At 39.0% G+C, this 27,692-nt stretch overlaps 1 protein-coding gene and 1 long non-coding RNA gene across 4 annotated transcripts; one reads left to right on the top strand and one right to left on the bottom strand.

Annotated features, from left to right (window-relative positions):
• Positions 1-1,697: 1,697 nt before the first annotated feature.
• LOC124876439 lies at positions 1,698-11,778 on the bottom strand. Its single transcript, XR_007040307.1, has 2 exons — positions 10,872-11,778; positions 1,698-2,017 (listed from the first exon to the last, which is right to left on the bottom strand). It is a non-coding gene; the product is annotated as an uncharacterized LOC124876439 (long non-coding RNA).
• ube2b (ubiquitin-conjugating enzyme E2B (RAD6 homolog)) lies at positions 8,789-27,692 on the top strand. Of its 3 annotated transcripts, XM_047379195.1 has the most exons (6): positions 8,846-9,057; positions 16,710-16,790; positions 18,730-18,755; positions 20,579-20,668; positions 23,208-23,296; positions 26,259-27,692. In XM_047379195.1, exons 1-6 carry the CDS (start codon positions 9,014-9,016, stop codon positions 26,385-26,387), a joined length of 459 nt encoding a protein of 152 aa, XP_047235151.1. In that variant the 5' UTR covers positions 8,846-9,013; the 3' UTR covers positions 26,388-27,692. The 3 variants fall into 3 exon arrangements, with proteins under 3 accessions (XP_047235152.1, XP_047235153.1, XP_047235151.1); XM_047379197.1 differs by lacking the exons at positions 20,579-20,668; positions 23,208-23,296; positions 26,259-27,692 and adding exons at positions 18,851-18,968; positions 19,277-19,589 and having other exon boundaries at positions 8,792-9,057; XM_047379196.1 differs by lacking the exons at positions 20,579-20,668; positions 23,208-23,296; positions 26,259-27,692 and adding an exon at positions 18,851-19,232 and having other exon boundaries at positions 8,789-9,057.

Below are 27,692 nucleotides of genomic sequence, written 5' to 3'. Positions count from 1 at the left end.
AAAATCTGCAACTTCAGACCTTAAGCATTTACCCACTCGCTCACAGCAAACCTAAGAAGAACATCAAGATTAATGCCCCTCTCAACACCAACCTTCCAGCCTCCCACGGTAAGCCACTGCTCATTTCATTCATGCAAAACTCATTCCACGACCAGCTCTGTATTTACTCTTTCAGATACTGAGGAACCAGATCACCAAAGTTCAGCAATTATTTAGTAAATAAACTAACTTACCTCTACCTTGTGTCCTGGCTGATTCTGCATGTGGGTCAGGAAACTCCATGACAATGTCATGTTTCAACAAAGTACTAAGTAATTTAGCAAATAATTAAAAGCAATGTTTCAAATTCAGTCTGTTCCACTAAATGGGGATTACATTGGCTTAAAAATAACTGTTTTTATGTGAAAGTCTCAGACACCTTCCATGTAAAAGACTTTATAAAATAAAACAGGTTTTATAACTTGTTTGAATGATGTCACCATCTTGACATGATTTAAACGGCACCACTGGCCTTCGTAATCTGTGACTGTGATGCTACAAGGCTGACTGTCCCAACACCCACTCATCGGTGTAATTTGGTCCCCACAGCCTATGCGGATGTAATGTGACACTACAGCTTTAATGAGTCAATTGGCTTCTGCGGTCTTAAAGGTTTCCTTCTCTCTAGTGCAGATGGTTGCTGCACATGTGGACTTCTGCATCACGCCTCCCTGTACACACCCAGCACTCAGAAATAAGCATCCAATCTAGCAGAGGCTGGTTTTTGTGGAGACACAATTTTCCATCTGAATGATGTTGGTGAGAGGGGCCTGATTTAATTTCACTGTTTTGTTCAGTATTTGTCTGTTTATTGAGCAGGGACCCTGTATAGGTCCCATGCTTTGTCGTAGAGACAAGACCAAATAACAGGAAAACAGAGAGCAGGTCTGGAGAACAGAAGAATCCAGTACTGTGAGATGAGAACTTGTATACAGGGGAAGTGAGGAGAAAGGTATGGCAAATAGGTGTGAGCAATCGGAAGGCAGGGAGCTGAGAGAGAATGATTAACACAGAGCAGAAAAGAGGTGAATAAAACCTTAAAGTCTAACAGAGAAACTCAGTACAAAGAACACAAGAATAAACTAAGAAATGAGTAAAAAGGAATGAACTGAAATGACAAAACAAGGAAATTAAGAAAACAGACATGAAAGACACTCAAAACTCAAACATCTAAGGATCATAACAATAGGGGCATTAGTCTTGAGGGAAAATATGCTTTGTACCACGTTCTAGCTCTCAGGGCCAATTTCCATCTGTAGTCCATTTGCACCCTCAAGTCTGCAATGTGAAACCCTTCATTTCATCTAGCATGAAATATTTCTTGAATTTTAGGTTTTAATGGACTGAGAATGATTAGGCTTACTAGCTTTTATGCACAAAGACAAAATATATTAAACAACCTTTCTGCCTTTTGTTTGTCGTTTCCGCTATCGTGTCATCTGAGTGGTTGGCCAATGTTTTATATATTTATGAGCTCATTTAGGACTCACGTGATTCAGAGATGGTCTATAACGAAAATATTAAAAGTATAAAAAACACTTACTGTAAGACTTAAAAAAACTTAAATTGTCTTTAAATAATTTACAGTCCCTTGCAAAAGGATTCATACTCATTGAATGTTTTCACATTTTGTCACATTACAAAAAAAAACATTAAGGTAATTTATTAAACTTTTTAATCATTTTAAACAAAAACAAAAAAATCAGTGTGAAGCACGCATTTGTATTCAGCCACCTTTTACTATGATACAATTAATAAAAATCGCAACCAAGTACCTAATAATTTGAATCCAGTTCTGTGTAATTGTATCTCAGTGTAAATCAAGACGTTCTGTGAAGGTCTCTGAGGTTTATGTGGCACCAAGTACAACCCCCCACAGGAGATGCAGGTCATCTTCTACGCTGACACTATTCAGTCTGTTTTGTGCTTGTCCATCACCGTTTGGGTTGGCTCATCCTCAAAACAGGACACATCCAAACTGCAACGAAAATTACAGTGGCTTGTAAAAGTATAGATACCCTTTTAACTTTTACACATGTTACATTACCACAAACATAAATTTATTTTATTGAAATTTTATGTGAAAGACCAACACAAAGTGGTATACAATTGTGAAGTGGAACAAAAATTATACATTATTTAAAACATTTTTACAAACAAAAACTGAAAAGTGCATTGTGCAAAAGTATTCAGCCCTCTTTACTCTGAGTGCAACCAACTGCCTGAAGTTATTACAGATCAGAAACAAGTGGACCCAAGATTCAGCCAGACACAGAACTGAAAGATTAAAAGGTTTATTCAGCCACAGGAAAGCGTCACTCAGGTTAAACTCCACAAAGCTTCTGGGAATTACTGAAGCAGAAAGGATTAGTGACTTGTAGTTTCTCCAGATCTTGCAAGGATCAGAAAAGTCAACTAACCCTGCTTTTGTCTTGGGTTAAACTTGAAACCCAGAGGGGAAACCTCAGTGGGTGGCAGGCAGAGATCTCCACAGTGCAGGTAAGAGAGGCGAGTGGCTTTAGGCTGAATAATCCAAGGGCAAGGCTGGCTCAATAATCCGGGGACAGAAACAGGGTCAATGATCGAAACAAGAGACGTCAGGCAAGGGGCAGGCAGAGGCATAAACCAGATGCAGGAAACAGGGTCGAAAACCAAAATCCAAACAGTCCGACAAGGGGCAGGCAGAGAGGCAAAATCCAAGAGACAAGGCAAGGTCAAAAAACAATGATCAGACCGGAAGGAACACTGGATATCTACACACACGATGGCTTTCAAAAACCTGGCACCGTCTGTTTGTCAGAGTCAATATATATCAGGGAAGACACAGGTGCTTGGAATGCCACAGATTGCACTACACTGCAGCAGTCACCAATTGAATCTGATCTGCTGATTGCAGCCAAGGAGACAGGGTAGAGCAGGACAAGCAGACGTGCTAGAATCATAACAGAAGATGACTGATGATTGCTAATGATTAAATAGAATCCAACTGTGTGTAATCTAATCTCAGTAAAAATACAGTTGCTCTGTGACGGACACAGAGGTTGGTTGGTAAAATCTGTTGGAGTCTGCAAAAGACTTGAGACTGGGGCGGAGGTTCACCTTCCAGCAGGACAACAATTATTAACAATTAGGACAACTAGTTAAAACTAATGGACTAATGTTAAAAATACTGTTAGGTGGTCTGTTTTATATCTATGAGGAAAGCTGCAACAGTTGTTGCAACTGTCCCCCTTCCTGTCAGCCATGATAAAACCTGATGTGCTAGCTAAACAAGGTGATCTTGATGCATGCTAACCATATTAGCTCAAAGTTAACTTATCACTTCGTTTACACCATATAGGTTTGAGCTAATCACAAAAACAGTGACAACAGCATAACAAAAACTAAGCTCAAGCAAAAAAAAATACTTTCTTTTTTTTTTTCAAATAAATCCTGGAGCAGTTCTTGAATGTACTTGCTTTTTATCTGAATATATGTAGAATGATTATCAGCCTGTTTCTGATTGGAAAGAAATGACATGTTGCGACCATCTCCTGTTGTAACTGTCCCCGGTCTCCTCTAAACACGCACAACAAAATCTTTTAATAAAGTCTCCACAGCACATTATTTTATTTGCAAATGAACAAACAATACAGGCAAAGGCTTCATTTTCTCAGAGCCCATTCAAGAGAAATCGATGCCAGTATTTCCTTGCCCTTTCTAATAAAAGCACCAGGGCTAAGCAGAGATATTCTCTTCCTGCATATTTTGGCTAGACCCAAGGGTTTTGTCCAGCAGGCATGGGCTCACCTTTTCCTTCACTAATTAATGAGCCAGACAATTATAAAATAAGCCCTAACTTCAGTTCATGATGTTTAAAAGTGAATAAAAAAATTATTTATTTTTTTTACCGCTGAGCTGTAGAGGCAGTCTACGACAACAATAAACAATAACACATGATCTAAATGTGTGCTCGATTGCATAAAGGAGAATACCTATAACTGCTGGTTGCATGTAGGAGGAATTGCCTTTGTCTGTGCATGACCTACATTGTTACTACAGTGAAATGGGCTTTATACCTATCAATAGCAGTAATCTGGACTCTTTGTGCTGAGAAGGATTAAACTTGATTTAATAGCCAGTTTTTGTCTGCTGGACCGTGGCCCAGCATGCAGTGGTGACTCATAGCGAGTATTGGGATATGCCATATGATAAATGTCTTTGTCAGTTTCTGCATAAAGGTATTTTTCTCTATAAAAAGAGTAAACAGTTAAAGCAAATGTTGGACTAAACCAAATGAAATAAAGTTTAACAGGTGATCTGTGAATTAGTTATCTTTTTCTGAAATGCAATTTCTCATCAGATACATTACTGCTTTAAAATGGCCGCTGCTCAAATTTTATGCCATTATTAAAATTCCAGATTTTTACAGACTCTTGTGGATCCGTAATTAATTCCTATATTTGTTCTTTTGTTAGTGGCTTTTTCCACATCCATTGTTAATTATTTAATGAAAATTTAGTCCATCTTTTGCTGATTTTTTTATTTATTTTTTATTTTTTGCACCCAATCACTTCCCCTGCGGGATAATACAGGCATGTTGCATCAGTTTTAGATGGATTATGGTGAATATAATGTAAGCCACTTACTACAGAGTAGATTATGAGACTGGTGCACCTGTGACACCTTTCTGGAGAGGGGCATTGTCCAAGCTTCTGCTGGCAACAACTTAATGCTCACTCTCTACCAATGATCCACATGGCCCTGTCTTTCAGTGTTTAACCCTTTCTCTCTCCATGGCAATTGACTGAGCTTTTACTGTGACTAACTCTATGTGCTCTCTTTCAGACTCTAACCTTGAAAACTGGCTCAATGTTGATCTGTTCTTTCTTTCTAAATGAAACGACTAAAGGAGCTACATCCATTAACATTTACTTTTCCTTCCCATAGAAAGTATTTCTGGATCAGTGCTTCTGTGTTTTTTTTGTGTCTCTGCTCTGTTCTCTCAAACCCCCAGTCGGTCGTGTCAGATGGCCGCTCACACTTAGCCTGGTTCTGCTGGAGGTTTCTTCCTGTTAAAAGGGAGTTTTTCCTCTCCACTGTCGCTACATGCATGCTCAGTATGAGGGATTGCTGTAAAGTCCATGCCAGTGACTGTCCACTGTCTCTACATGCTCATCTGGGAGGAGGGAATGCTGCAAGTCACTGACTGGATGCAATCTGCTGGGTTTCCTTAGACAGAAAAACTTTTTTTATCCAATTTGAATAAATAACTGAATCTGACTGCACTGTTCAATGATTAGGATTAATTGGAACGTATGTACCTGACTGTTGTGAAGTGCCTTGAGACAACATGTGTTGTGAATTGGCGCTATATAAATAAACTGAATTGAATTGTTTCATCTATCATTTCTCATTAAGTCTAAGAGTATCAGGCGGATAACGTTGTACATGCGTATTGTTTCCTATCATTTGTTAGATGGCAGATATGACATATAGTTAGTTGAAGTCTTTGTATTAAGTTTGTCCTGTAAACATGAGCATTTTTCACATTGAAAAAGTTGTGGTTTGTTTATCGACACTAAATTATACATATATACTCAATAATATTTAGGTTATTAACCTTAAGGAAACTTTCCCTGGTCTAAGTGATCAAAACCAAGCTGTTACCCTCTGATGAAGGCAAGATGCTTAGGATGGTGGCTCTTGGATCCTCAATGAATAACTATAATGGAGAATCCCATTGAACATCATTATGGACTGAGAGACTGCTGACCAAGTAAGAAGCCTCTGCTACAAAGCTGACTCATTTAAGGTCAGATGAAATGTTCAGCCTTCCTACATAGACTAGCCAAATGTCTTCTGAAGAAAGGTTTTATGGTCAGACAAGACAAAGACCGAGCTACTTGGCCACAATGACAAGAAGTATGTTTAGAGGAGCTGAGGTGAGGCACCAACTTTAAAGCATGGTGGTGGTGGTAGTAGTATCAGGAACAAACTGAAAAGTACCATGAAAAAGCAAAATTCTTCCATTTTTCACATCAATTCCATTTTGAACACAATTGGGTGTTCCAACAGAATAAGGATTCCAAACAAATACAATTGTTTTTGAATGGTCAAAGCAGTTTAACATTAAGCTTCTGGAATGGCCCCAACATGAACATTTTTGGAATATGCTTAAAACCCAAGTCTGTGCCAGAAAACACACTGATTTAAATTACCTCAACAGATTCTGATAAGAAGTGTACCCAAATATCTAGCCAGACTTAGGCCACAAAGCTTCCTGGTTGCCACAAAGTCTGTATCAGATCTTTTTGACTTGCTCAGAGGCATTTAGTAGAACATTAGTGGGGATGTACAGGGGTTGGACAATGAAACTGAAACACATGTCATTTTAGTGTGGGAGGTTTCAAGGCTAAATTGGACCAGCCTGGTAGCCAGTCTTCATTGATTGCACATTGCACCAGTAAGAGCAGAGTGTGAAGGTTCAATTAGCAGGGTAAGAGCACAGTTTTGCTCAAAATATTGAAATGCACACAACATTATGGGTGACATACCAGAGTTCAAAAGAGGACAAATTGTTGGTGCACGTCTTGCTGGCGCATCTCTGACTAAGACAGCAAGTCTTTGTGATGTATCAAGAGCCACGGTATCCAGGGTAATGTCAGCATACCACCTAGAAGGACAAACCACATCCAACAGGATTAACTGTGGACGCAAGAGGAAGCTGTCTGAAAGGGATGTTCGGGTGCTAACCCGGATTGTATCCAAAAAACATAAAACCACGGCTGCCCAAATCACGGCAGAATTAAATGTGCACCTCAACTCTCCTGTTTCCACCAGAACTGTCCGTCGGGAGCTCCACAGGGTCAATATACACGGCCTGGCTGCTATAGCCAAACCTTTGGTCACTCATGCCAATGCCAAACGTCGGTTTCAATGGTGCAAGGAGCGCAAATCTTGGGCGGTGGACAATGTGAAACATGTATTGTTCTCTGATGAGTCCACCTTTACTGTTTTCCCCACATCCGGGAGAGTTACGGTGTGGAGAAGCCCCAAAGAAGCGTACCACCCAGACTGTTGCATGCCCAGAGTGAAGCATGGGGGTGGATCAGTGATGGTTTGGGCTGCCATATCATGGCATTCCCTTGGCCCAATACTTGTGCTAGATGGGCGCGTCACTGCCAAGGACTACCGAACCATTCTTGAGGACCATGTGCATCCAATGGTTCAAACAATGTATCCTGAAGGCAGTGCCATGTATCAGGATGACAATGCACCAATACACACAGCAAGACTGGTGAAAGATTGGTTTGATAAACATGAAAGTGAAGTTGAACATCTCCCATGGCCTGCACAGTCACCAGATCTAAATATTATTGAGCCACTTTGGGATGTTTTGGAGGAGCGAGTCAGAAAACGTTTTCCTCCACCAGTATCACGTAGTGACCTGGCCACTATCCTGCAAGAAGAATGGCTTAAAATCCCTCTGACCACTGTGCAGGACTTGTATATGTCATTCCCAAGACGAATTGACGCTGAATTGGCCGCAAAAGGAGGCCCTACACCATACTAATAAATTATTGTGGTCTAAAACCAAGTGTTTCAGTTTCATTGTCCAACCCCTGTATATTTATATTAGAATCTGTATTTATGATTTTGATCCTGTGTGGATTACAGAAAACTCACAATAAATAAAAACTTTACACCACCTCCCGCCCTGGGGTTTTTCTGCATGGAGTCTGCATGTTCTACCTGTGCATTTGTGATTTCTTCATGGGTACTCCGGCTTCCACCCACAGTCCAAAAAAAGACTGTTAAGTTAATTGGTTGATCTAAATTGACCTGAGGTGTGAGTGTGTGTGTGTGCATGTTTGTTTGTCCTGTTTGTCTCTTGTCTTGCCCTGTAATGGACTGGAGACCTTTCCAGGGTGTACCTTCCCTCTCACCCTTGTGAACGCTGGAGATAGGCACAAGCTCCCCTGCAACCCTGCATGGAAAAGCAGGTATAGACAATGGATTGAAGGGTGGATGGATGCTTCAACCTTCTGCTTTCAAAAATCACTTAAGCTTTATGCTGTATAACCTCTCTACCCTGAAAAGAGAACAGTTCATACATCATAAAAAGTCTAAAATTATTTCCCATTCGTGCCCTTGATCAGGGTATATAAACCTTTGACTAGAAATGTAGATATTTAGGTCTAAATAGAAAATGTCTAGCTTGTTAAAAGATTTTTTTAAAAGTCAGAGCGTGTGCGATGGATGCATATGTGAGTGCTTTGAATTAAAGACTCCCCTAACTTGGAAAATAGACCCTGCAGTGAACTGTCAGAGATAACAACAAGGGGCTTAAATCGGTATGCCAAATCTAATTAAATGTAAGAATGAATATGTTGGAATACTACTTTCTATGACTCCATTCTTGACAACAGTCAAATCAGCAGTCCTCACCTTGATTGTAGACTATAAAATAACATGTATGCATAAAAAACGTTACAAAAATAGTCTTATATGTTCACATTTTTTGGGAAACTGAATTTTGGGTTTTGATTAGCTGTAAGCCACAATGATCAAAATTAAACCCTTAAAAATATCCCTCTGAAATAAATGAATTTTTCAATAACGTTCTTATTTATGCAGATGCACTTGTACAGTTTTTACGCCTCGGTTTGTTTATTAAATGATTCTTATTCTCATATTTAGCCTAAAAATAAAGCAGGTGAATCTACACATATATTCCAACAGAATTACAGCAGATTTTTAGCAGGGGGCGTTTTAGTGACCTTTTTTAACAGGAACGTTGATTGTGACATATAAGGGTTGTGCCTCCGTTGGCTTCAGCACCGCAACCAACCGACGTCAACCATAAATAGCGAGCTAGGCAGTTGTTGTTTTGGGGGAATAAGAAAAGAGCTGCAAGCGGAAGAAACACCGGATTTTGGCGTTTTCTGTGCTCATTTAGGTTTTTCAAAATTTTTTATACACAACTGAAATAATGTCTACACCCGCAAGAAGACGGCTAATGAGAGATTTTAAAAGGTAAAGACGCCGTTTGTGGAAGCTAGCTCTTCTGTTTCTGTGTTTAAGCTAGCAGCGTTAGCCCGACGAAGCTAGTTAGCTTAGCATTAGCGCCGGTTGAAGACAATACTGTTCATACCGGACAGATTTTACTGTCTAAAATGTCTTAATCTGAATAATTTCTGGATCTTTCTTTGACAGCAGCTGCTTTTTAGACAGTGGCAACGTGTAACGTCTTGATGTCAACTCTTGATAACAAATGGCTCATTTTCTTTGTAGTATTCTGTTCTGATGAAATTACGCCAGTATATTTAGTGTTTCTCCGTTTCTGGTGTTTAGGGTTCAAAAATCTGTATGGATGAAACGTGTTTCAGGGTTATTTGACTTGTTAATGGATAATGGCTATAGTAAGCAGAAATAGGTTTATTTAACGGTAGAGGAGTTAAAAATTGTCCCTGCAAAACGGCAGAAACATTCCGACGGTTTTCTTTATTTGCTTTCGATTTTCTTTTTATGGGACGGAAATTTAGGAGATTTTTAGTCGAGGAAAGCACCGTGTTTACAATGTCTGTATAAATTCCTGTCACCTCTTCTGTAGCCTCTTTCTATGTATTAGAAATGAACAAGTTACGCTTTTCCCTATTTAAAAAGTCTAAATTTAGCAGTATAGCACAAATATGTCACAATTCATACTATTGTACATTATTATATTTTGTGACTTTGACAGATAATAGAAAAGTTAAAAATGTTTGTCCATTCTGGTTCTCACTTGGTATAGGACTGTACGTTTTGATTGTGGTCTCATACTTCAGTGTTAAAAACATTAGAATCACATAGCTATACCCAGTGCTCATAAAATAAGTGTTACAGTTTTATTAAGGTTATGTTTAACACTTGCTTATTTATTTTCATTTAGATTATGTCAGCTCCTCTAAGTCTGAGATGATAGTTTTGTCCCAGGAAAAAGGTGTATTACTCCTTTTAGTTTATGGGTCACTCTCTGCCTTAAGGAGAGGAGTGAATGTCTCCATAGTCTCCAAGAGACTAATAGACTGATTGGGGCCTCATCTGCAGCAGTGCTGAAGCTGCTCCAGTCCGTTGTGTTGAAATAAAAGCCGAGCCAAACCCGTCTGTCTACATTCAGAACCTCACCTAAGATCATGAGAAATGATCCCGACCAAAAGAACGAGATCCCAGATACAGGCAGCTGAACCACCTTCCTCTGTTGGTTGGCAAAACTATAAAATGTACACCTGTCACATTTGGTAGATCTAAATTCTTTTTGTGCACAATTTCATACTTTTTTGCTGTTCTGCTCTATTGAGTGACACAAGGAGCATTACAAGCTGATATTGGCTGGTTAAGTTGTCCAGCTAGTTGCTCGGATAATCATTTAACACGCTTACCACGCTCTTAGCTTACCCACTGTGGTTTCAAAAGAGTTAACTTGGTAAAAGTAATGGGTGATGCTCTTTTAGTTTCCAAAGCCTGAGACAGTGTGTTTCATGAAATATTTCAGAACAAATAACTTTGTCTTTACTGTTTAGCAATGAATGTAAGAGTTATCTTTTAGTCAGCTGACTGGCAGTGTACAGCAACAGGTGAGGGAGTGGTAATGGTGCATTATTGTATGCTCCATACGGCTGGAGAAAAATCCAGCTCTTGTTCTGGCATCTAATTTAAAGGTGTTTGTTATTAAGAGTGTAACATTTTAAAACGGGAAGCTGCCTATCTCTGTTTAAATAATAATTTAATCATAGTGTGTAAAAGACAAAATTAATGTTTCTGCTTCCTGAGAAACCCTCACCTGAAAAGCCCCTGCTATTAAAACTTACCATTTCCAGTCTGTTGCCTTGCTCCATATGGCAGCTGTTGTGCTGGATATGTGGTTTGTTGTTCACAATCACCTGCCAGCGGAGGAGAGATGCTAAGAATCTCAACTGAACAGAAAACCAAAACATTGAAGTAGGCTGGATAAGGCGTCAGTATATCTCTACACTACTGTGGCAGCCTCCAGGTGGTGAACTTTAACACAGAGGCCAACCAAACACAATCACTCTGCATCACTCGCGTGTCCCACACCAAGACTGGCTGACTGCGCTATCTTACATCCTATTGGTAACTACAGTTCTTTTGAAATGTTTTGCATATAATGCCTTTCTATGCTAAACCCTAGAATAGGTCAATCTAGGGTTGGCACAAAATTATTCAAGATTATGTATAGTAAGCATCATATTTATAGTGAAACCATTGGAATCACATTATGCTTAATACCCGAGGTTTCTGCCTGCATCCTTAATTAAGAAATGTTAGCTGGTTGGGTTTAGATTGAAAATAACATTTAGGAATGACTGGTGTATGTATAGCAGTAACATTATGTTCCCTGGAACGGCAAATACAGGCCATCACATTAAGATCTTTAATGCACAGGCTTCTAAAATGGGTAAAACAAGATTTTCAGAGGAAACTATTAGATATAAAATGATTTGGTTTTATTTCTGTCTGATTTAGAGCAGGTATAATTCATCAATGCCAAAACAGATGGTGTTTTATCAGCTGAAACACTTCTAATCACCAGTTACTCTCCAGTTACCTAGGAATGCGCTATACGTCAGATCTCCAGTATGCTGACTTGTCAAGAGTTTCTAATGTGCAGTAAAGCAAAGTAACTCTCATTCTTTCCTAGTCAATAAATCGAGTAGTGCACCTTTCACATCTCTGCGAAGGGGCTTAATTACAATGGGTTTGACTGCAACAAGGCCATTAGAAAGAGATCTGGGCTCTTACTAGCTACTAATCCGCTTACCAGATTTAATTGCTGTAAGTCTTCATAAAACCCATATTTATTCTAGACATGGAGTTATATAGGGGCTTTAAATGATGTATAGTGATCCCTGCAGTTGTTATATTTTCATTAGTGATTAAAATCAAGAGTTTGAATGTTTAACTAAGCTACTTTCAAGCAGCTAATTTCAGCGAGCTACCTTTTATGTATGATGTTGATTAGGTTCTCCTAAAGCCATAATCTTCAACAGACTGGTGATGGAAAATTATTTTAAAACGCCTGTTCTGATTAGCTCATGTCTTTGTTGCTAGGCAGTTGTTACTGTGGCATTTCGCATTGCATGTCACAGAGATCATTTCTCAATCCGCTCAGGGCAAATTGTGAAACCACAACGCAGGGTTTCAACCATGGCAAATCCTTTTTTTATTCATTTTAATTTATCTATCATTAAACACTTGGGCTGTAAGCTGATGTGGAGCATAAAAGACAAACTAGAACATGTCGTTCTTTATGAAAACTACTACACAGCTTCGAGGAGCCACAGATTAGTTAGTCCATGCATGTTCTGGTGTATGATGTAAATTATTTATTGCTCTTACCAATTTCATTGGTGAGAAACTGGAAAAACTGCAATGGAAAACCTTCTATGGATGTTATTAGATCCAATCATGTGATATTCTTAAAATATTTGTTAGTAAACTGTTGTTTGATGGACTTTCTGGACAATGTAAACTGTTGGTGACTTAAGAGGAAGTGGGTTAAATGATGGCAGTTTTGTCTGTAGTGGAGAAAGATGTGAAATTTCCAAGGGTGAAAAGAAGTCCAACATGAGTAGATCTTTGGGATGTTTGTGAATTTAAATGCCATAGCTCTCGTAATGGAAGTGACTATCATGGTTTGGTACACATATCTAAATAAAAAAACTTTTCAGGTAACAACACTTAAATGATTGCATTAATATTTGAAAAGATTTCAAAAGGAAAGTGATATAAATGTTTGAAATGCAAGAATTTGCACATCAAGCAGTTGAAGCACTAAAGTGGGTCAGGAAGAAGTTGTTTGGTTACAGAGGTTGTTGACAGTACAGGGCAGGGAGAAATTGCAGCACATGACATTTCCTGGCTGATGCTGCATTGCTTCCGCAAGGTTCAAATGTCATATGACAGTTATTTTCTGTTCTGCAGAGCTGAAAACAAAACATCATCAAAGCATTGTCACAGCTTTGGTCATTTCCTCTAACTCAGAGTGGCCGGATCCTTTAAGACTGAGAACACCAGACATGCAAGCATTCATTACCTGAAGTGCATCAGTGTCTGAAAGTTTAAATACAGATTGTTTTTAACTTGTTTACCTAAACAGCACAGTAGTTTTAAAATTATTTTCTTATTTACATTTTTATCTACATTATTGTGAGTTTTTAATTGCAAAAGGGAATGGCAAAAAACCAGTTTGTTCTGCAGCCATTATTTCATGTGCTGATAGATTTATCAGTGTTTTGTACAGGCATGGGCCAGAATGAGATGTTCACTGTATTATAACCTTAAGTATAAATACCACACTAATATAGTCTTTGCATCAAATTTTAATTAAATGTACAACATGATGTATTATATTGAAAACCGAAAAACAGCAAATAATGGTTCTAAAATAACATATTTATAATTATCGTTACAAGTAGTTTTTTAAGTTCTCATTGTGCAGAATATTAAACCTTTTGTCATTCAACTTTTTATAAAGTACACGTACTCGTCGTCTTCCGCTTTATCCGGGACCGGGTCGCAGGGGCAGCAGACTCAGCAGAGACGCCCAGACGTCCCTCTCTCCAGACACCTCTTCCAGCTCCTCCAAGGGGAGCCCAAGGCGTTCCCAGGCCAGCCGAGAGACATAGTCCCTCCAGCGTGTCCTGGGCCGTCCCCTGGGCCTCCTCCTGTGGGACGTGCCTGGAACACCTCCCGAGGAAGGCGTCCAGGAGGCATCCGGTATACAGGTCCTTCTCAAAATATTAGCATATTGTGATAAAGTTCATTATTTTCCATAATGTCATGATGAAAATTTAACATTCATATATTTTAGATTCATTGCACACTAATTGAAATATTTCAGGTCTTTTATTGTCTTAATACGGATGATTTTGGCATACAGCTCATGAAAACCCAAAATTCCTATCTCACAAAATTAGCATATCATTAAAAGGGTCTCTAAACGAGCTATGAACCTAATCATCTGAATCAACGAGTTAACTCTAAACACCTGCAAAAGATTCCTGAGGCCTTTAAAACTCCCAGCCTGGTTCATCACTCAAAACCCCAATCATGGGTAAGACTGCCGACCTGACTGCTGTCCAGAAGGCCACTATTGACACCCTCAAGCAAGAGGGTAAGACACAGAAAGAAATTTCTGAACAAATAGGCTGTTCCCAGAGTGCTGTATCAAGGCACCTCAGTGGGAAGTCTGTGGGAAGGAAAAAGTGTGGCAGAAAACGCTGCACAACGAGAAGAGGTGACCGGACCCTGAGGAAGATTGTGGAGAAGGGCCGATTCCAGACCTTGGGGGACCTGCGGAAGCAGTGGACTGAGTCTGGAGTAGAAACATCCAGAGCCACCGTGCACAGGCGTGTGCAGGAAATGGGCTACAGGTGCCGCATTCCCCAGGTCAAGCCACTTTTGAACCAGAAACAGCGGCAGAAGCGCCAGACCTAGGCTACAGAGAAGCAGCACTGGACTGTTGCTCAGTGGTCCAAAGTACTTTTTTCGGATGAAAGCAAATTCTGCAAGTCATTCGGAAATCAAGGTGCCAGAGTCTGGAGGAAGACTGGGGAGAAGGAAATGCCAAAATGCCAGAAGTCCAGTGTCAAGTACCCACAGTCAGTGATGGTCTGGGGTGCCGTGTCAGCTGCTGGTGTTGGTCCACTGTGTTTTATCAAGGGCAGGGTCAATGCAGCTAGCTATCAGGAGATTTTGGAGCACTTCATGCTTCCATCTGCTGAAAAGCTTTATGGAGATGAAGATTTCATTTTTCAGCACGACCTGGCACCTGCTCACAGTGCCAAAACCACTGGTAAATGGTTTACTGACCATGGTATCACTGTGCTCAATTGGCCTGCCAACTCTCCTGACCTGAACCCCAAAGAGAATCTGTGGGATATTGTGAAGAGAACGTTGAGAGACTCAAGACCCAACACTCTGGATGAGCTAAAGGCTGCTATCGAAGCATCCTGGGCCTCCATAAGACCTCAGCAGTGCCACAGGCTGATTGCCTCCATGCCACGCCGCATTGAAGCAGTCATTTCTGCAAAAGGATTCCCGACCAAGTATTGAGTGCATAACTGTACATGATTATTTGAAGGTTGACGTTTTTTGTATTAAAAACACTTTTCTTTTATTGGTCGGATGAAATATGCTAATTTTGTGAGATAGGAATTTTGGGTTTTCATGAGCTGTATGCCAAAATCATCCGTATTAAGACAATAAAAGACCTGAAATATTTCAGTTAGTGTGCAATGAATCTAAAATATATGAATGTTAAATTTTCATCATGACATTATGGAAAATAATGAACTTTATCACAATATGCTAATATTTTGAGAAGGACCTGTAGATGCCCGAGCCACCTCAACTGGCTCCTCTCGATGTTTAGGAGCAGCGGCTCTACTCCCGAGCTCCTCCCGGATGGCCGAGCTCCTCACCCTATCTCTAAGGGAGTGCCTGGCCACCCTACAAAGGAAGCTCATTTCAGCCGCTTGTATCCAGGATCTTGTTCTTTCGGTCATGAGCCAAAGTTCATGGCCATAGGTGAGGGTAGGAACGTACACCGACCTGTAAATCGAGAGCTTCGCTTTTCGGCTCAGCTCTCTCTTCACCACCACGGAGCGGCACAGCACCCCCATTACTGCGGCAGCCGCACCGATCCGTCTGTCGACCTCACGCTCCATTCTTCCCTCACTCGTTACTTTTTATAAGGTAATACAAGTATAAAAAGCTGGTTGTTAGTCAGGCCTTCTGCTCAGGTAGTCAGCCAGCATTCAGCTGCTTAACAGACATCCTGCTGTTAGCAAATGTACAGTAGTTCAAATGGTTCATCCTAATACGGGTGATTGATGGAGCTCCGTTAGTTTCCATGCTGTGACTGTCTATAGTACTGGAAACCAACCAGTGGCCTGGCGCAGACATTTTATTCTTTTACAAGTGAACGCAGATGTGCAGGAATCTAAATAATAATGCTTTACCTTTGCTTCTTCAGTCTGTTCACATATAAAATTTACACTTGTGACATTTTCTCTGAAATGCCCTTTAGTACAGTTTGAAAATGGTGCTTTTATTTTATTTTTTTCTTCCTGATATTTTGTAGCATTAAAAAAAAAAAAAAAATTCCTTCTCCTTATAACCATTTAGTGCAATAGAAATGTTGACCAAACTCTTTCTCCAAACCTTTGAATACCATTTTTTACAATTATTTTTAACTTCAAGTACATCAGAGGGCATCCACAGTTAAGGTGGGACCTACAGCAGCAGGGCCTTGATGCCCACAGGGTTTACAGCCACAGAACAGTGGAGCCTCTGAGCCTTCACAGAAGCATATGTTGGCTGAAATCTGATAGCTGGATGGACAGTGTGCAGTTGATCCTGTAAGCCTGGATCTGCTTACAGTGTCATGTTGCAGTTTCTTGCTTTGATTGATAATTATCCTGTTGTCAAGGTGTTAATTAGTTGCCTCATGCTTATTCATCACTCCCTCTGGCTATTTTTCCTTTTGTTCTTGGTTGTTGTTGTTTTTTTCTATCTTTGTCACATTTTTCCCTACCTTGTGTTCCCAGCCGCCTCCTGTAATGTCAGTCTTTTTGTCTTCCTGTCTTCTGCCCATCTTAATGTTTCTCCTTCCTGTTTCTCAGACTTCAGGAAGATCCTCCCACTGGTGTAAGCGGAGCACCGTCTGAGAACAACATCATGCTTTGGAATGCTGTTATTTTTGGGTGAGTCATGTTCTAAATCCAGCTCCACCACACTGTCTCTACTGTGCCTCTGTAATGCGCACATCCTGCAGCCCCTTTGAATCCTTGTGCCGCCCCCATCCTGCTCTTTACTTTATTAAAATCATTACATTGCATCTCTGATTGGTGTAGTCTGTGGCCCATAAAATCAATGTCTTAACACTGCCAACGATCCACTTATTTTAGGGTAAACGCTGCAGTTGGGTTTGATTCAATGTGCAAACAAATGATAAAATGCAGTTTAGTATACCTAATTAATAACTTGTTATTAAAGCAACCTAACAAGTCTCATCTACCAATACTAGTGTGCTTCTATAGAAACTGACTTACAATGAACATAAACACAGAGGCTTAGTGCAAAATTATAAAACCTGTCAGGCTGCAGGCGTGATTCAGTAACTTGGTGAGCACGAAAATTTTACATTTTCTATATCAGAAGCAATAAAGATAAATTAAGCTTTCTTTTATAACTTCTCACTTTATTTATTATAAACACTGCATATACATATTTACAAAAAACCTATTTCCCTTTTTATATATTTACATTTTCTTCACTGAGAGCAAAGTGGAACTGAAGTCAAGATCTTTATTTGTGTGCACAAATGTGGCGAATAAAGCTAATTCTGATTATTTGAAACCCTCAATGCTTCTGCAGACTAGCACATGCATCATCAATGAAAGTTAACTAATGACCCAATGACTCTTTTGGTGCATGGAGGTCATAAAATAATAATAATAATAGTGATAAATAAAAATGCTGAAAAGGTATTGAAAGCCCCATCCTCTGCAACATTGTAACCCTGGGGTTACACAGCTTGCGCTCCGCATCTTCAGTGAATTATTTTTAAAATACGGATGTTGTGCTCGTTCGGTCGTGTGCACGATGCCGCCCTGTGGAGGCAGTGTAAACGCTATCATCGACTGTAAAGGGTGCAAAATCGCTGCAGAGTTCATTCTGTGACAGAGCTAAGAGGGACGCTGTAAATTAGCAGTGGAATCTGTAATTGTCTTTAAATTACCATACCTGTTATAAAGGAGAGCAGGGAAAAAAGTTGCTCTCCATTTTTGGCACTCCGGTCCTGAGAAAAGTCTGAACCTCAGGCAGTTAAAGCTGCATGTTACTGTCTCAAGTGTGCAGTAAGGTAAGTTGGGCTAATACGTAGGTAGCTGGTGTATACGTTTTTATCACTTCCACCATCTTTATCTTGTTATTATTTGACACCAATCCGTCTCCTTAGCAATGCTGGTCGTGAATAACCCCCAAAATCCAATAATTGCGTGGAATATGTTTCGAAATAAAAGTTTCACAACATTAAACAGACCAAGTTTTATTGATGCAAGGAAATGAAACAGAATGCATCTAAATTTAACCCCCAAAACATCATCTTTTCACAGCCGCTCCACTGATCCAGTTGTATCTTTTACGTTCCTCTAATCAATCCAAATCGGTTTATCTTAACCTCCCTGGCAATGCAGATTGGGAAACAGACTGGGAGACAATGAAGCCACCTTGCTGCATAATAACATGGTTAAAATGTCAAAGAACATGCTATTAATTCTGAATAACAGTGGAACAATGAAAAACAATTCATGGGGAAATTTGATAAACGGCTGTCAAAACCTTAACACTAGAACAAGCAACAAAAACACAGCTTTACAAAGGGGTTGTAAAAATGAGCTGAGAACCTGATTCAGAAGAGGATTCTGCATGAAGTGAAACGCTGTTTTTAACTGACTGGTCTCAGCTGTTAAAAAAATATGTCCAGAGATAAATAAACAAAGAATCTGGTGTGTAGTATGGGGCTTGTAGTTTATTAAGCACGGCTTGTAATGGTCACATTTTATGAAAGTTTACTTTCTCACATTATCAGATCGGTTTTGGACTCTGATAATAAGTACACTCTATCTTTGTCTTCTGCAGGCCTGTGGGAACGCCATTTGAAGATGGTAAGTTGTATGTTTGGAATATATTGGGTTCATAAAGTGGTTTGTTTACAAAAACACTGAATACTATTGAACTTAGCCTCTCGCTGTTATTGTAGAACTGCATTTCTCCTTCAACCTAATACAACCTGCAAATGTCAAGTTTGGGGTAGACAACTGGAAAAATGGAGCTGAATACAAAAAGCACACTGTAGTTTATACACAGAACACCTGGAAGTACGTAATGCATGTTTTAAAGTTTCTTCATACTGTTTGTGAATCTCACACATTTTTTATTCGATACCCGCTGAAAACTAAACGGTTGATTGCAACGGGTTGGATTTTCCAAATAGCTAATTTTTGTTCATTGTCAATTTTGGAATAAAAAAATACAGTAGAGATTTTGTTTTTGTAGAATGCAGGATCGCAGCTGTGTGTAACTAAGGATTGAGGACTGGACTATTGGCTCATACCAAATTATTCTAAGATTTTTATGTTCTGGTATGAGGTGATATTCTGCTCCTGTGTTTGAAATACATAAACAGAAAAATGATTCCTCCTGATCATCTCCACACAACATTGGATGAACCCAGATGGTGCTTCCATTCTTTGAAGACAAAGGACAGGTGCTGGCAGACTGTCAGCCAGAAATGGGAAAACTGAGGATGCACCTTTCAGATCAACTGGAGAAATTTAAAAAGAAATACATGGTGAAATTTGTATGTGTGCTAACCTGTCCTCCAGTAACATTTTGGAGGTGAAAAATGGGGCAATTCGAAAAGGGCTTTTTATTAAAAAACAGCCATATTAATTAAAGTAAGCATTATGATTTCTTTTTATTAAAAATGTTCACAACTACCACTTTGTCTGCTTTTTATTTATCTGATTTTCAGATATTGCATTGTCAACATGATTTTCACCTTTAACACTATTTAATTGGACATTAAAATGTATACAGTTTCCACAGTTGGACAAATTTTATTTTATTTTTTGTTCTAGAGGCTAAAAAAAACAAAAAAAACAACACATTGGGACATGTATAGGTATGGAGAACAATACTTGTGTGTTTCGTGTTAGAGAACGGGAAGTTTAAAAAGAATCGGCATGCTACAGACACCTGGGAAGTTGCAGAAGCCAGTATGGTTGTAGTTTCTCTGTGAATGTCATTGTAAAGGATGAAAAATCCAGTTTTAAATCCAAATAATATGCAGTGCCAACAATACGATTCAGCAAAAACAGGCAGTACATTTTAGAAATTGGCAGCACAGCAGGGTGGCTGATGCTGTGGTTGCTCAGCTGCATTCTTTAGCTCTGATACGTCACTTGTAAGATCAATAATTTATTTTGGTCCGCAAGGTACGTAAAGCTTATAGAGCTGCTCTGTTTATACTTTCGCTTATTCAGACTTTTATTCCGCTTGCAAAAAACGTAGATAACTTGGATTGGAAATTAGGCTAAAATCTGTGGGTAAATGTCATAATGACTGAGATTCAGAGCTGTGAAGTATGCTTTGGCACTGCTTATGCAATTTTAATAAAAAGCTTTTACTTTTGTTTGCACATAGTTGTTTTAAAGCTCCAGACTTTGTGCATCTGGGATTTAAGCATCTTTTTCAGCAGGGTGCTGCAGAGTATCATTGTGGTTTTCCCTTTAACATTAGTTCTCAGTCGCCTCCTTCCCATATACCTGTCTTATTCTGCACAATCAACAGATTTGCTACAGTAAGGGATATTTGTAGTCAGTTCATGGTTTCTTTCGCTGTCAGCAGCATTCTCAGTTTTTCATATCTGCATCTTTCTTGCAACCTAAAAGGTTTTTGTTGCTCATCTTCATTTTTGTCTCTGCAGGAACATTTAAGCTGCTGATAGAGTTTTCAGAGGAGTATCCAAACAAGCCCCCCACAGTTCGATTTGTGTCCAAAATGTTTCATCCAAATGGTAAGTGATGTTGCTCCGTGAACCAACCCAAACCCCCATGCTGTTGCATTTGTTATTCACTAGTTGACACCGTCCTTTTATTTTTTTTATTTCAAATTTGTCTAATATGTTAGATTCCAGTCATGGCATTTTAAAGAAATGGACATTTTAAGCAGAAACACCATTCAAATGTATGTTAAACCTAGTATTTCTTTTTTCTTTTAAAAAAAATATATCATTATAATGGAGCTTTACAGTCGCTTTGCTCCTCTTCTCTGTACGTATCAGTCTTGGTCTTTTTTTCTTCAGCCTTCTGTGGGGACATTGAGAAGCCGTCTGCCACAAATGTCTTCATATGAGCTGTTTTCTGCACGCCTTCAGGTCGATTTGTATACGCTTTGAAAGTTGGTGATTTAAAGTCTTGAGTGTTGTGCCAGGCACTAGTGGGCTTTATTTTTCACATTTTGTCAATAGTGAGTTGACAGGGAATAGGGTTGAGAGAGGGGATACGACATGCAGTAAACGGGATGGAGATTCCAACCCACAACAGCGGTGTTTACCTCTGCACCACCGCCGCACCCTCCTAGTTCACTCTTAACAAATACTCGTTCTTGGTTTAGTTCATACACATTAAAGCTGAATTCATTCATCTTCCACCACCTAAATATCTTAAACAAATTTAAAACATGAACTAGTTCTCATTCATTTAACTTTTAGTTGTTTTTTTTTCAATGAAAGTCTTTAGAAATACATATATTATGATGTATATGCCAACTAGCATATAGATGACATCATCATGCCATATTTACGTCCTGTCCCTTTGCTAGCTTATTTGCATCTGTTCAAATCTGTCTGTTCTCTTGCTCACATAAAAGATTGAGCTTGAATTCCTAAATCTGTTGTCATTCACAGAAAATTGCAATGCCCTACAAGGGTTGTCTTCCTCCTTGATTAAATACTGATTTTATATTTAATTTTTTGCATGTCTGCTGACAGTTTTCTCACTGACATGCAATTTGTTTTATTTTAGATACTCTTGGTTATATGAAAGTTGGAGAGCAAAGTTTGAATACATGAAGCTGTAGTTTTATTCATCCGTCTGTATTCATTTATAGATGATGCACTTCGCCCTGTCTTTCAATGTTTAACCCTATCTCTTCTAGACTTAGCTGTTGGCTCAGCCTTTACTGCAACTAACTCTTTGCTTTCTCTTTCATCCTTGAAAACTGGTTCAGAGATTATCTGCTTAGCTTTCTCTTCTAGATGAAGCCACTAAAGGAGCTGCTACTGCCTGTAACTTCCTACTTTTAACTTATAAATGACTCCTAGTTTAGTGCTTCTTGGTATTTTTGTTTTTTGTGTGTCTTCTGAAACCCCCAGTCGATTGAAGAAGATCGCCCCTCACACTGAGCCTGGTTTTGCTGGAGGTTTCTTCCTGTTAAAGTGAAGTTTTCCTTTCCCCTGTCGCGACATGCATGCTCTGTATGAGAGATTACTGCAAAGTCAACGACACAATGCAAGCAACTGTCCACTGACGCTACATGCTCGTCCAGGAGGAGTGAATGCTGCAAGTCACTGACTCAATGCAATCGGCAGGGTTTCCTTAGAAAACTTTATAACCAATTTAAATAATAAATTGAACTTGACTGCACTGTTTGATTACCAGAATCAAATTGGAATGCATATAATTGACTTAGAACTTGTCTGTATGATTGAATGCTATTGATCTGTTGTTTTATAAAGTGCCTTGAGATACATGTTTTGATCTAGGGCTATTTAAATTAAATTAAACTACTCTAACTCAGCTCAATCTATATGTTAGGTTATAAACCTTTAGTTTAAGTTTACAGTAAGGGAAGAGGTATACATTATGAAGGGTCCCCACATAGATTGATATGTGGGGATATATATACCCAAACCACGGTGGTGTGCACACACAACAGTCAGCCACACCTTACCTTTGTGGGGGATTTTGAGACTCTTGTGCATGAAATGCTAAAGTTTGCCCTGAAGTATTGTAAGCTTGCAGATAATTCACAGTTTCATCACTTGATCAGGGCACTGAGATGTGATCAGTTCGAGTTTTTGTTCGGTAAAAAACGGCATCATTAAGTTGAAAGTTCTCCAAAATGTTAAATCTACCCATGACACAATACACATTCATTTAAACATTTGTGTGTGTGCAACTAAAAAGTATTTTACTAAAAGCCCTCAGTTACTTTGATAGAAAAAGTTGAAATGGGGATTGGAATAACAATGAGAATAGGGGGATTTAAAATAAAAAGGAAAACAAATTAACGTTTTGAAATGCTTATTTTAAAAAAAAAAAACTATACGGTAATCAAATCCATATTCTTTAATGAGTGTTTAAAAATGAGTGGCCATCCTTTTCCTTTTCTACACAGTTGTTTCTGCTTATTCATCTCCAGTCAAACTGTTTTATCTATAAACATTAACTGTATATTCGAAGTGTTTAATTGCATTTTTCTTTTTATGGAAATGGTGCTTTGAAATTACTTGCTTTAAATATTTAACTTCAGTTTTTTGTTCTGTTTTCCAGTTTATGCTGATGGCAGTATATGTTTAGACATTCTTCAGAACCGCTGGAGCCCTACGTATGATGTGTCGTCCATACTCACCTCCATCCAGGTTTGTCAGTCTGACCTCCCTTTTTTTCTGTCTTATGTCTGTATGAGCACACTGATTATTTGTTTTTTATTTTTTATTTTTTCTTTAGTCGACGGGATATTCCTTCCTTCCTACCACAGTACAGAGACTACTCTTGTCAAAGTGTTCAATGACATCCGTATAAATGCAGACTGTGGAAGAACCACAGTGCTGGTATTATTGGACCTTAGTGCAGCATTCGACACTGTTGATCACTCCATTTTATTAGAGCGCCTGGAAAACTGGGTCGGTCTTTCTGGTACAGCACTCAACTGGTTTAAATCCTACTTGAAGGACAGGGACTTTTTTGTGTCAGTAGGTAACTTTACGTCAGAGCGCACAAAAATCACATGTGGCGTTCCCCAAGGATCCATCTTAGGGCCCCTCCTATTTCAATATCTACATGCTACCCCTAACTCAGATTTTAATAAACAACAACGTAAGTTATAACTATGCCGACGACACACAGCTATACGTTACGATGTCACCAGGTGACCATGAACCCATTCAAGCACTGAGTAAATGCTTAGAAGAAATCAATGCATGGATGGGCCAAAATTTTCTTCAGCTGAATCAAAACAAAACTGAAGTAATAATCTTTGGACCAAAGGAAGTGCGTTTAAAAGTTAGCACACAGCTTCAGTTAATACAGCTAGAAACCACCAGTCAGGCTTGAAACCTGGGTGTAGTGATGGACTCAGATCTGAACCTTCAGAGACACATAAAGACAGTAACAAGGTCGGCCTTCTATCACCTAAAGAACATCTCCAGGATTAAAGGATTAATGTCTCAGCAGGACCTTGAAAAACTAATTTATGCGTTCATCTTTAGTAGAATTGATTACTGCAACGGTGTCTTCACAGGTCTGGGTAAAATGTTGATCAGACAGCTGCAGTTGATCCAGAACGCTGCTGCCCGCGTCCTCACTAGAACTAAGAAAGTGGAGCACATCACCCCGGTTCTAAAGTCCTTAAAGCACTGGCTTCCTGTAGCTCAGAGAATAGACTTTAAAATACTTCTGTTAGCCTATAAATCACTGAATGGCTTAGCACCAAAATACATTACAGACTTGTTGTCAGTGTATCAACCAGACCTCTCAGGCCTTCTGGCTCAAATCTACTCTGCACACCCAGAACCAAACATGGAGAAGCAGCTCTTAGTTCTTATGCTCCACTAATTTGGAATAAAATGCCAGAAAACTGTAAAAGCGCCAAAACCCTAAGTTGCTTTAAATCAAGATTAAAAACGTATTTGTTTAGAGTGACCTTTGACTGTTCCATTTAGGCATGATTAGTTGTGTTTTCAGTCCAATTTTCCTTTCATTTTCTTGTCCATCATTATATTCTCTTTATTTTATTTTACTTTTTTAAATTACCTCTGTTGTTTGATTTTATCATTTGATTTGTTTTTCTGTGTCTTTATCTGTGTTTATTCGCTTTGTGATTGTATTGTAATTGTATGTACAGCGATTTGAGCGTCTCGTTGCTGAAAAGCTCTATATAAATAAACTTACCTTACCTTCAGGATTTATGCTGCTAATCTGCCAGCATTCAGGTATGCTCAAGACTCCCCTCTTTAGACAATGCCTCTGAATAATATAAGTGAATATCAGTACATTGGAGGAAATGTTCATTCATTTTAGTAAATCAGTTTCATAGGTGAAACCTTTAGATTCTATAGATTCATCACACAGTGACATGTTTCATGCATTTATTTCACTTAATGAGTAACCAGGAGCATGGTGAAATGTAACTGTAAAATAACACATTAAGTAACTATTTGGGGAGTCAAATATAGTTAGCATTCATTAATTCATATTGTTTATATGCAGGTCACCTTTATGGACGGTGTCTGATCGGAGTTTGTTGTTTAAGTACGTTTGTTTTTCTAAATGAATTGTGCTGATCATGCATATTTATTTAACCATATGGAAAAACTGCGTTTTTTTGCCAGAGTGATCAGTCTGTGACTAATTAGGTGTTAAGGAAGCCCAGGTTGCTTTAATTGTGACCTTCAGCTTATCTGCATTGTACGGTCTGGTGTCTCTCATCTTTCTCTTGACCTTATCTCCACTGATTGTCTGTGGGGTTCAGGTCAAGCCAATTTGCCGGCCATGCGGTCAGGTGAGACCATGGTCATTAAGCAAAATTGTGGTACTTTTGGCAGTGTGGGATGGGATGGTACCAAGGTCCTCCTGGAACATATTAGCATACAGCTTGGTGTAAAATTTCCTGGCAGATGGCTGCATTTAGTTTGGACTTGATAAAACACAATGGACCAACGCTGGCAGTTGACATAACTCTCCAAATCATTATGGACTGTGGAAACTTCATAATGATAATCAAATAACTTGAATTCAGCACCTTTGCACTCTTTGTCCAGGCTCAGGGACTTTGAATACCAAATGAAATGATACATCTTCTTTGGACCATTGAGCAACAGCCCGGACCGTTTCCTCCTTAGCCCAGGTTGGGTGCTTCTGATGTTATCTGGTTCTGTAATGGCTTTACATAAAGAATGTGACATTTGTAGCCCGTGTACTTGATACATCTGTGTGTGGTGAATCCGGAAGCAGTGACTCCAGCTGTGGTTATCCCTGTTGCTTATGCACCTTTTTCTTCTATACTTTTTCCTTCCACTCAACTTTCTTCTAATATTCTGGGATATAGCTCATGATTTTTTTAGGCTGACCATCTTTGTGGGAGGGTATCAATGACTGCTGGAAAACAAGTCAGCAGTCTTCTGCATGATTGTGTAGGCCAAAACGTAACAGTAAAATTTCTGTGTTAAATGCCTTTTTTTATGCAAAACATGTATGCAATTAATCCTTATATTGACTTTTGTATTTTTATTCAATTATTTCAATGAACTTTTTAATGCTATTCTATATCATTGGGGTGTACTTGTATGTATTCAAAAGATCTGTTTGTGTGTCTTTCTGCAGTCATTGCTTGATGAGCCAAACCCCAACAGCCCAGCCAATAGTCAGGCAGCACAGCTCTATCAGGAAAACAAGAGGGAGTATGAAAAGAGGGTGACAGCCATTGTGGAGCAGAGCTGGGTAGATGGCTGAGCTGTTTCCCCTCTATACTCTTATCTTCATCACCCCTCTACATCATCCCGTTTATTCAGTCTTTCATCAAGAAACAACAGTAACTATATCAAAACACAAGTGCCACCCTAAAAAGTAAAAAGGAAAACCAAATCCGAACAGACATTAACTTGCTTACCAATGCATTGTAGGAAATTTGGGGTCGGGGAGGGGTTTGATCGTATATTTGTGTTTGTCTTTGATTTAACTTTTTTATTGCATGGTGTGACATAAGTTATTGCTTGCAAAATTTGTAATATATCTTTGGTTGGACTAAAGTGGTTAATGCCTGAGTTTCACATTATTTTTGTTTTCCTGATTATCTGCTGGTTTGGAAAGGACACGCTAATGACCAAATCAGCACATTTTTAAAAGCTGTGGAAAAACCCAGAACATGCCTTTCAGAGCTCATAGCTTCATTATTCCTCTGTTTAACTGCTGATGAACAGCTCCGGGTCTGTTTCTGCACATTCTCTGCTTGTTTTAAGACAGACTAGGTTTGGATTCAACAAGGGTCACAGGCTGCGACGGCACAGATGAATCACGACTCCTCTGCTGGCCATGATGGAGTTTTATCGTCAGAGAGGAGATAACAATGTTTTAGTGTGTTGAAATGGAGATTCCTAATTTTCTCCCTCCACATTTACTGGAAATAAATGACTTGAAATGGTTTAATCAAAAGCAGGATTTGACATAAGATTGGGGAGAAAACAATAGCATTAGGAAGGAAGTGTGAGACTTCCTACATCATGTTTGTTGATTTTCTCTTATATACACCAATTTTATTTTACACACACAAAACAAAGGACTTTCCATTGATTTGAGTCCAGTAAGTATCCGTGCTTTTGATTGTTCTATTAAAAAAACCCGGCTGCGTATTTTAAAAGAAAAACAGCAACAGTAAATAATGCTCGTTTTTTTTTTTTGTCTTTAAACGCGAGTTTAATTTGGTCGTTTAGAAAACAAGCTGCTGCACCTTCTTGCAGTTCAAACCTTAAGAATTTAAGCGTTTCTTTTTTGGCTACAGTAGCTTTCCTGCTTGCAATTTTTTTGATAAACAAAATTCCCCTTAAGCATACATTCATGACTTAACCCTGCCCAGCATCAGCTCAGTGATCAGTCAATATAAAAGAGAAGTCCCTATTTGTTAAAAAGAGATGGTCATATTGTGGCTTGTGACTTAATTCACCTAGTAAACAGAATATGCTATAAAGTTTTGAGAAACAAATGTATACTTAAAATAATATGCTGTATAAAACATAATAAAACACATTTTTCAGACTTTGA

Source organism: Girardinichthys multiradiatus, chromosome 11 (genome assembly GCF_021462225.1).
Source record: "Girardinichthys multiradiatus isolate DD_20200921_A chromosome 11, DD_fGirMul_XY1, whole genome shotgun sequence".
NCBI lineage: Eukaryota > Metazoa > Chordata > Actinopteri > Cyprinodontiformes > Goodeidae > Girardinichthys > Girardinichthys multiradiatus.
The sequence above is the reverse complement of the archived record's forward strand: the minus strand, read 5'-3'. Positions and strand labels throughout refer to the sequence as shown.